This window comes from Sinocyclocheilus grahami, unplaced genomic scaffold (genome assembly GCF_001515645.1).
Source record: "Sinocyclocheilus grahami isolate Dianchi unplaced genomic scaffold, SAMN03320097.WGS_v1.1 scaffold54.1, whole genome shotgun sequence".
NCBI lineage: Eukaryota > Metazoa > Chordata > Actinopteri > Cypriniformes > Cyprinidae > Sinocyclocheilus > Sinocyclocheilus grahami.
The window spans coordinates 5286771-5297819 of record NW_015505233.1 but is presented as its reverse complement, the minus strand read 5'-3'; the positions used below and the strand labels follow the sequence as shown (position 1 = coordinate 5297819).

At 38.1% G+C, this 11049-nt stretch overlaps 1 protein-coding gene across 1 annotated transcript; it reads right to left on the bottom strand.

The window, feature by feature from the left end:
- Positions 1 to 545: 545 nt before the first annotated feature.
- On the bottom strand, positions 546 to 6117 carry LOC107583650 (ankyrin repeat domain-containing protein 1-like). Its single transcript, XM_016269936.1, has 6 exons — positions 5964 to 6117; positions 2442 to 2590; positions 2234 to 2332; positions 1908 to 2006; positions 1592 to 1690; positions 546 to 1318 (listed from the first exon to the last, which is right to left on the bottom strand). Exons 1-6 carry the CDS (start codon positions 6115 to 6117, stop codon positions 1181 to 1183), a joined length of 738 nt encoding a protein of 245 aa, XP_016125422.1. The 3' UTR covers positions 546 to 1180.
- Positions 6118 to 11049: the final 4932 nt, after the last annotated feature.

Sequence of the window (11049 nt, the reverse complement as noted above, 5' to 3'; positions counted from 1 at the left end):
TGTACCTATACAGACTATGGTTTGTACACAGTTGTTTGGTGTGCTTTTTCGATTTGTTATTTCATTTCTTAAGTTGTGTTTTAAGTGTAATTCGTAGAAATACGTTTTTCTAGATAATGCACAAAATACAAGAATAGGCTAAATAATAACAACATACAATTATTCCTACATTAAAATACCAAACCAAAGCACATTGCAAAGTAATTCCATTAGCAAGTAATAAAAGATAATAAGCGAACAAGAAGATAGAAATTTACCCTAATAGAATAAAATTAAATTAAAAAAACGAAGAAGCTCTGCAAAACAAGAAGGAATGTCAATCATGATATAGCTATTCTTGTCTAGATATCTTTATTCTTAATAGACGTTGAGGCCTAAATACAAACTCAGTTCTTGCTTGGAGACATTAAAGTGGCATTTACAGTTTGTGTATATAAAGAATGTAAAACTTAACAATAAACAGATTTAAGTTTATAGGTTTACTGTCCATATTTTTCTCATTAATATATATATATATGTGTGTGTGTGTGTGTGTGTGTGTGTGTGTGTGTGTGTATATATATATATATATATATATATATATATATATATAAAAGAATATGTCTAATATAAAGAAGTCACATAAAACTGTCAGGAAACACTTGGTGGCTCATACCAAAACACTGTATTCACGTTTCAAGTGATTCACAATAATTACATTTAAGGGTTTAAAAGAAAGATTTACAAAACACATATACCAATGCACATTTCATAAGGGATGTCCATGTACCCAGTGCTAAAGTCTTTCACAAATCCAGTCCATAATTACGTAACAATTACAATAATATCCATCATAATAAACATTCTCAGACCAGCATTCACATTCTGTTCCATTTCTGAACACTTGTACTTCTGACTCCAATCTGTCGACATTTTTTCCAGTAGCTCAAACTGCCATGGACATTTTTAAAACAAACATACAACCACTCACACATGTTCATGCCTTGCGCCACCCACCGAAGATTCTTTGCTCGCAAAATCAAATGAGACAAGTAAGAAAACAATATTTACAAATAACCTCATCAATATTTCAGACACTCTATCACCAGCAATTAGCGTCATCATTACGAATATTGCGAAGTACTGTTAAATTTAACATTTAATATGAAAGAAAGAAAGAAAGAAAGAAAGAAAAAGCATTTTATAACACTTCAGCATTGAGATGGATGTTGAAAAGTTGTACATTTGGATTTGGTGCTTCTTCTTCATTAAAATTATTCAGGATGTTTTTCACACCTTTTTGCCATGAAAGCAAAGTCTCCATTGGTGTCTTTCCATCCTGTAAATAACAGATAATTTTAGGATATATCCACTAAAATATACCCATTTAAACAGATTTACTAACTAAGACTGAGAAACACGGTATGAGACAATTCTTTTTGCACTGGCTATTAGCATTGTTACTTAGTTATAAAAGAATCAAGCATTCTAAATCTTTTTGCTTATCATATTTTTGATATTGTGGAGAGTCAGTAAAGAATTCTGTAGTGCCTCAATCTGTCTCTAGAGGGCACCATGTAAACTTCAACGTATGTTCTCTAATTGAACTTACATTGTTTTTGGCATTTAGACTGGCTCCATACATCATCAGCAGTTTTATCATTTTAAATCTGTTTATCCTCACTGCGTCGTGCATTGGTGTGTCTCCTTCCTACACAAACAAAATGCATTGGCATTAGAGAAGAAGAACTAAATGTGGGAAAATGCATTATATCTTAAATTTGCTGTTCAAAAATGCACAAAAATTGTCAATTTAAAATTAGATTACTATAAATTATATATCCAATAATATATTATAAGAAAGTTACCATATTAAAAATTCTGAATGCTTTGGAAAATATTTGAAAAGAGCGCAAAATAATTCTTACCCTGTCTTTCGCATTTACATCAGCTCCACAGTGAATGAGATGCTCAGCACATTCGTAATGTCCCGTCCGAACTGCAACATGGAGGGGTGTGCTGCATAGCTGAAGATACACAACAAGAGTTTTGGTTAGTACTTTTTGTGCTAAGGGTGTAAACTACAGTGCTGCAAGAGGCACACTGAAAACTTGAAGAACAAGGATAAAAATTGCTTCATCATTGTTTGCTACAAAAACTTTAGTATGAACAGCATGAGAATGATTTGTGAATGTTATTATCACTGTCCAAAGATCCATCTGGTGACATATGTTTGCAGAATCTTTCTATCTACCTTGTCTCTGGAGTTGAATTTGGCTCCTTTATTGAGAAGCAGCTCCAGGGCAGGCAGGCTTCCACCTCTACATGCCCAGTGCACAGCTGTGGCATCCAGCTATGAACATGTGATAAAGAAATTGCATATCAGAATTATAATAAAAAATAAATGTGAGATAATATTCTTGCAGCACTGGTGTAACAGTCATATCCACCATCTGTGCTACCTTGTCTTTTTGATCCATGGATGCTCCACTCTCCAGGAGCTTCTGCATGATCTCTATGTGACCTTGGGCACTGGCTTTATGCAGAGCTGAGCGCTTAAACTGAAAAAGAGAGAACAAGTGAGAGTCAGTATTGATATTGTTAACAAAAACTGTTCATTTTTTGATTGTTAATTGAAATTAAAATCTAAATATTAGATAAAAAATCTAAAAAACTAAAACTCAAAATGTTTAAGTATAAGTTTAAGTTGAAGAACCAAAATATCTAAAACTAAAGCTAAAATAAAAATGAATTCAAAGTAAATATAAAAAAAAATAAAAATTACTGCTATATTATAGTATATAAATAATACTATCTTCTCTAATACATTAGAAACTGTTGCCCCCATCAAATTAAAAAAGGTTAGAGAAAAATGTACTGTGCAATGGTACAACAGTAATACCCATTCTCTCAAGAAAGAAACTCGTAATCTTGAGCGCAAATGGAGAAAAACTAACTTGGATGTTTTTAGAATTGCATGGAAAAACAGTATGTCCAGCTATAGACAGGCTCTAAAAGGTGCCAGGGCTGAGCATATCCACAAACTCATAGAAAATAACCAAAACAATCCAATGTTTTTATTTAGCACAGTGGCTAGATTAACTAATAATCAGACGCCACCCGGTCTAAATATTCCCTCACAGTTTAATAGTAATGACTTTATGAATTTCTTCACTGATAAAATAGATAACATCAGAAATACAATAACAAATGTAGATTCTACAGCTGTCACGTGTGTGTTCCTGTTTAGTTCCTGTTTGTCCTTATTTGGTCCTTCCAGTTCCTTTTCCCATTATTAGTAATCACCTGTTCCTTGTTATTAGTTATCCTCATCACTTGTCTGCCCCTCGTTATCTGCCCTATTTGAGTTCGAGCCCGTTCTGTTCTCCCTTGTCTGGAATTGTTCATGTCAACCTTGTTTTTCTGTTTCCTTTTGACTATTAAAATTAGTCAAATTCTCCTACGTCTCCTCGCTCCTTTGCTCTGCGCTCCTACACAGCAGCAGTTCCGTGACAGAATTCCAGACCGACATAAAGTGAGTGGTGCCTTTCCTCCCCGTGTTTCTTTTCCGTTTTTAAAAAAGTTTTTTGTTTTTCTGTTTTCCCTGGCGGCAATAGAAACCGCTGCACTATTTTCGTCCCTAGCCCGCAGAGATCTCCCGTTTGAGGATTATGCACGGGAGTTCTGCGGGCTCACCGTGTATACGGCCATGATTTTCGGCCCTAGCCTGCAGAGATCTCCCGTTTGAGGATTATGCACGGGAGTTCTGCGGTCTCGCCATGTATACGGCGCTGGATGATGCGACGCTCAACTCTTTGTTCTGGATCGGGGCTAATTACCAACGCCCCTGGACCTCCCAGATACCACTGGACTAATCTGGAGGGATGGGATCCTCCGGTGTCTGGAGAGTGTCCGGCCCCGATCCAGAACCAGCTCTCCAACAAGCCCGCCGGCCGCCGCTGACTCAGGCCTGCCGGCCGCCACTGACTTAGCGCTTCTGGACATGGCGCTGCCTCCGGAGTTCTCGGCTCCTGTTCTCGCCCCGGAATCATCCCCGGAAAGTTTTCCTTCATCTCCGCTGGTCCCGTCCAGCCCTCTTTCGTCTCCTGATTCCCCCGAGTTAACCAGCCTTGCCCCTCCAGAGCGCCCTCCAGTGCCCGCTCCTCCAGAGCGCCCCCCAGGATTCCTAGTTTTCCCCAAGAAAAGTTTTTTGGGGGGGCATATCCCCGTGGCCGAGCCAGCTAAGGCCACGGAGGATCCGCCATGGCCCCCTGAGTCTCCTGATCCGCCACGGCCCCCTGAGTCTCCTGTGCCCGCTCCTCCAGAGCACCCTCCAGAGCCCAATCCTCCAGAGCCCCCCCAGGATTCCTAGTTTTCCCCAAGAATTTTTTTTTGGGGGGGCCATATACCCATGGCCGAGCCAGCTAAGGCACGGAGGATCCGCCATTGCCTCCTGAACTGCCTGCTCCGCCATGGCTTCCCGAAGTGTCTACTCCGCCATGGCCCCCTGAGTCTCCTGATCCGCCATGGCCCCCTGAGTCTCCTGGTCCGCCATGGCAACCTGAACTCCCTGATCCGCCATGGCTTCCCGAACTGTCTGCTCTGCCATGGCCCCATGAGTCTCCTGATCCGCCATGGCCCCCTGAACTACCAGATCTGCCCAGGAGGCTCTCCTGGTCTCTGCCCTATTCCTGTCCTGCACCAGCCTCCAGGGTGCCCCCCCCTCCCCTCCTCTTTTTTAGAAAAAGTTGTGTCTGCTAACTTGTGCTCCTTCCTGCAAAAAAAATGATCTCTATGAAGAATTGCAGTCAGGTTTCAGGCCCCACCATAGCACAAAAGCTGCACTTGTTAAAATTACAAATGACTTGCTTCTTACGTCAGACCAAGGCTGCATCTCATTGGTGCATCTCAATGCTAGTTTTACTTTATCTTAGTGCCGCGTTCAACACCATAGATCATGACGTACTCATAGATCGATTTAGTATTACTGATATACTATTACAGCATATTCATATTTTTAATTCGCTTTTAATTTTATATTTTTTATTTATTATTTAAATTTTAAGTTAAGTTTTAGTTTTTGTTATTTTCTTTTAGCTTTATATTTGTTTAATTTATGTCAGTTTTAGTCATTTTAGCATTTCATAAAAATTTTTTAATTAGAATTGCTGTATTTCAACTGTATCCTATAACTTTAGATAACAATTTTCGATAACACTTTATTTTAAGGTGTCCTTGTTACACAAGTTACATGTACTTACTATTACAATAAAAACTAATTATGCATTCCCCCTAACCCTAAAAATATATTAAGTACATGAAGTTAATTAATGTAACTCAGTACTAAAATGTATAATTACACTGTAACAAGGTCACCTTAAAATAAAGTGCAACCCAATTTTCTTTATCATATATCTTTATAGCTAATAAGTTTCGTTTTGTCTTACAACATTTCAGCATAAACAGCTTTGTTAAATTTGTGTATGTGCTTTTCTAAGTAAACACACGCATTTGCATGGGATTTTTGCACGTTTATCTTGCACAAAATTCTAATAATATAAATCTTGAAGTTAGCTGATAACATGTCAACATTCAGATGAGACTCCCAGAAAGCACTGCATGCATCAGCACAAAACTTACCAGCTCTTCAACACGCAGCAGCCCCATGATGTCTGGGATCTGGAAGTTTGTGTCTTCAGCTCTCGTCGGTTGCGCGTTTTGCAGTAAGGCTGTCAGTGGGGATATGTAGTTGTCTCTGTGGTTAATAGATTCCCAAAGCAATCGGTGTTGCCTGCTCAGCTCCCTGATGATCTGTGCATCATCTCTCCATCACCTCCCTTATATATAGCCTATACACGGTTCCAGAGTCTGGCGCGGTCCATAAAAAAGTTAGATCATGTTCCTTACTTTCTCTTCCACTCTTTCACCGCCCACAAAATTCCAATGGCGCGAGACACCTTCATTCATCCTTTCCGATCATCTACTGAATCCCGAGCAAGCGATGACTGCATGAGGCAGGAACGCGCGGCTTCCGTTCTGGAATGGACGTCGCGACTCGCCAGTAGCTCCAGACTCCAGGCCTGACCTGCGACCACTGACACGCGGGTGGGCAACAGGTGCACGACTGCATGACTGCATAGTCTATTCAGCGCGTGAGAAAAGCAATAAAGAAGTGTGACGTGGCCTTACTGTCAATTATAGTAAGGGAGACTACTTGTCAGACGTTTTAGGCCTACTCCAGTAAGATATTCTTTCTTTTTTTTTTTTAATTCAGGTTGTGTTTAGGCACATATATATGTACTAAAGTCCTGCATACAAAAAAAAGCTTCATAACATGTCCACCATTATTGCCATTGTAAAGTGCCACACTCTAGTTGTCACAAATGGTTGTCACAAAATGGTAACGCTTCCATTAGGCCTTCTCAGTCCTACTATAGTTAGTCCTAATATAATTTTTTTATAATTTATAGCTTTCAGTGAATAACATATACACTGTTTTATTGTTTTTTTTATGTAAAATTATTTCAATTTTAGAGTTCTCTGGATGAATCTCCCAGGAAATTGCATACTTCCATCATTTGTCTGTGATCGTAGCTTTAAGGCATTTTCTTCCAAATCCATCTTTTTCTTTCTTTTGTTATTTATTTATTTATCATTTATTTATTTATTCCTCCTTAAGTAATATGCAGTTTTTAAAAAGTTACATAAGCTGCATCCCAAATGATGCACTATACACTATGCACTGTGTACTCAACCATGGAGTGTATGAATTATATAAGTTTACTTAGTTTTTCATAATCGAAGTCTGATAGATAGACAAGAATCTTTTAGAATATTTCAACTTTTAAAATGTCTTTTAATGCCACTAAGATATTTTAGAATATTAAATGTATTAGAAAAAGTTAATTAAAATACATAGTTGGGTTACTCTGGTGAGCCTGGATTGAAGAGCAGAGAGGGAAATCACGAGTCAGCCAAAGATCAGTTTTAGCTCTCTGTAGGGTGTGGGACATTTGGACAGGGTGCAGCAGTAGCCGTGCTGTAGGCTGTTAAGTCATGGATATAGTGGAGTCCTCTCAGATTATTTGAGACAGCAGCCCCCACAATATGACACCCTTATTAATAGCAGTATAAATCCAATGGTGGTGTTAAACTCTTTTATGGAACAGCTGTCCATGATTAAAAAATAAAACAAAAAAACTAGTAATAATATTAATTATGAATAAATACTTGGATCAGTGACTGTATGTGTGTTTGTATTGACAGGTCTGATGTGTAGTTAAATTTAGCCATTGGCTTTGTAGGTGTCTCTAATAAGGGTTATTTACAGGGTGTTACCAAGTGTATATGTGCAGTATCATTGAAGGCTTGTAAGGATTCAGAGCTCTAACCCACTAACCTTGGCAAACGGCTTCTCTGGCAAATGATTGCATGTGTGCAGCACACGCAACAGCTGCCTTAGTTATTATTGATACAGTGATGATTTTAATTTTTGTGGATCCAAACAGGCACCGCACCAAAATAAATGGCCATACTCAGAGTTATGATATACACAGACAACCCACTCTTTCCTGCCCACTCACATGCATACATGCATACATACAAACCTGTTTAGAAACATGTAGAGTACACTCTAAAAAATGCTGGGTTGTTTCAACCCAATGTTGGGTCAAATATGGACTAACCCAACTGTTGGGTTAAATTTTGGTTACATTTTTAAATTAGCTTTTTAACCCAACAATTGGGTTAGTCCATATTAGACCCAACATTGGGTTGAAACAACCCAGCATTTATTAGAGTGTATGAAATAATAATAATGAAAAAAATCATGTATTGATTAAATGTTATTTGACAAATCTATATATGTTATAGTTATTTTATAGCATTATAAGTGTTAACAAGTGTTACAAAAATAAATAAATTCAAATACAAATGACTATTTATAATTCTGATTTAACCCCAGAGCTGAAAAACAGACTGGTTGGGGGCCCAAGGCCATACTGCAGAGGCTTATAGGGGCAGTAGAACATCAGCAAATCAAACATAAGAATGTGGAATCATGTTCTCACAATGGCAGGGGTTAGGAATGCTACCGGGATTCGGAGGTGCTGTGAAGTTTTAAGGTGAGGGGATTTAGGAACCTCCAGTTATAGGAATTCTATGTCCTCGGCTGTGGCCATATGGATCATGTGTTGTTTTAAGATAATATATCTTTTTGCATGACAGCTCACATGCGGACCACTTGATCCCATCGATGAGTCCACAACACACATATTTCCTCATCACCTGATCATTCCAAGAGCACTTGGAAAGCTTCTGTGACAAGATAACATCTTTTACTGGTGACTTACAATACGTGTATTGGAATGCTTCCACATTTAAGTCTGAGTGATGAAAGGGCACAGTCAAACAATACAATACAACATATCAGTTCGAAACAAAACATGAGTTTTTTTTTGTTGTTGTTAGAGGAGGTTCTGTTGTCATTAATTAGTTCATTAGCATCTATTTTATTGTAACCTGAGGGATTATGAAAACCACATCAATTAATTAACTCAGTCAAAGACATATCAACAACCCAGTCTCATTAGAAAATATAACTACATGGTGGCGATTTTGTATTAATTTGTATCATAATAGTATGTGGAAACCAGTGGCATAGCCACGAGGGGGCCTGGGGTGGGAGCCCCCCAGATTTCTGATTGCTTATTACTCTGATAGATTGTGATGAAGTTAATGATGCTTAATCGTCATCTCTGTGGTGGACACGCAGTATAAACTTTATATAGGCAATGGATTACATACATAATCTGAGAATATCTGTTTTCGATCTGAATTGGTTCATTATTAAAACATTTCACGTTTTATAGATAGGCTATTTCTCATGTCTGTAAGGCAACAGAGTTTCGGTTAATTTTCGACGGGCTCAAGTTCACTGGGACCGAGATGGCAGAAATAGAGTATTCTGTTTGCCGTCATTATTTTACAGCGCACAATTTGTTTTGTTGTTATTTTGTTGTTATTGTTGTTATTGTGAGTGTACACAAACAAATGTAGACCCTTAACAGTTTCGAACGATGTAATTATTCTAAGTCTAATTCTATATTTTAAGTGCAAGTGATCACCGGTGCCTCCATGTAAAGTGCGCTGCTATTTGGCTTCCACACTACGCACAAACACTTAAAAATGTGCACATTTAATATTGATCCCATCGATGAGTCCACAACACACATATTTCCTCATCACCTGATCATTCCAAGAGCACTTGGAAAGCTTCTGTGACAAGATAACATCTTTTACTGGTGACTTACAATACGTGTATTGGAATGCTTCCACATTTAAGTCTGAGTGATGAAAGGGCACAGTCAAACAATACAATACAACATATCAGTTCGAAACAAAACATGAGTTTTTTTTTGTTGTTGTTAGAGGAGGTTCTGTTGTCATTAATTAGTTCATTAGCATCTATTTTATTGTAAACTGAGGGATTATGAAAACCACATCAATTAATTAACTCAGTCAAAGACATATCAACAACCCAGTCTCATTAGAAAATATAACTACATGGTGGCGATTTTGTATTAATTTGTATCATAATAGTATGTGGAAACCAGTGGCATAGCCACGAGGGGGCCTGGGGTGGGAGCCCCCCAGATTTCTGATTGCTTATTACTCTGATAGATTGTGATGAAGTTAATGATGCTTAATCGTCATCTCTGTGGTGGACACGCAGTATAAACTTTAAATAGGCAATGGATTACATACATAATCTGAGAATATCTGTTTTCGATCTGAATTGGTTCATTATTAAAACATTTCACGTTTTATAGATAGGCTATTTCTCATGTCTGTAAGGCAACAGAGTTTCGGTTAATTTTCGACTGGCTCAAGTTCACTGGGACCGAGATGGCAGAAATAGAGTATTCTGTTTGGCATCATTATTTTACAGCGCACAATTTGTTTGGTTGTTATTTTGTTGTTATTGTTGTTATTGTGAGTGTACACAAACAAATGTAGACCCTTAACAGTTTCGAACGATGTAATTATTCTAAGTCTAATTCTGTATTTTAAGTGCAAGTGATCACCGGTGCCTCCATGTAAAGTGCGCTGCTATTTGGCTTCCACACTACGCACAAACACTTAAAAATGTGCACATTTAATATAGACTTTATAGCCTGCATGTGATGTAGAGAGGCCCCCTCATTTTAAGATGCCCCCCCCCCCCTCCCCCAAATTAAAATTCTGGCTACGCCACTGGTGGAAACATATTATTTTTTTAAGGAAAAAGTGGAAATATGAAGGTCCACCCCTAAAACTAACCCTCAGCAGATCATATGAAAACATACGAATGAGATGATTGTATGAATTAGCAGCCAATTCAACAAAGAGTAAAATATCTACAAATTGCCATGAGAGTGTGTTGGATGGGAACCAACGACACTTCCTTCCAAAGTTATCTCACTTTACTAAAAACCACTGCAGACTTCCACCAACACCATAACCAAAAGCACAAACACTGAGATGGTTGAGGTCTCAGCAGATATATAACGATGCTTAATCGTCATCTCTGTGGTGGACACGCAGTATAAACTTTAAATAGGCAATGGATTACATACATAATCTGAGAATATCTGTTTTCGATCTGAATTGGTTCATTATTAAAACATTTCACGTTTTATAGATAGGCTATTTCTCATGTCTGTAAGGCAACAGAGTTTCGGTTAATTTTCGACTGGCTCAAGTTCACTGGGACCGAGATGGCAGAAATAGAGTATTCTGTTTGGCATCATTATTTTACAGCGCACAATTTGTTTGGTTGTTATTTTGTTGTTATTGTTGTTATTGTGAGTGTACACAAACAAATGTAGACCCTTAACAGTTTCGAACGATGTAATTATTCTAAGTCTAATTCTGTATTTTAAGTGCAAGTGATCACCGGTGCCTCCATGTAAAGTGCGCTGCTATTTGGCTTCCACACTACGCACAAACACTTAAAAATGTGCACATTTAATATAGACTTTATAGCCTGCATGTGATGTAGAGAGGCCCCCTCATTTTAAGATGCCCCCC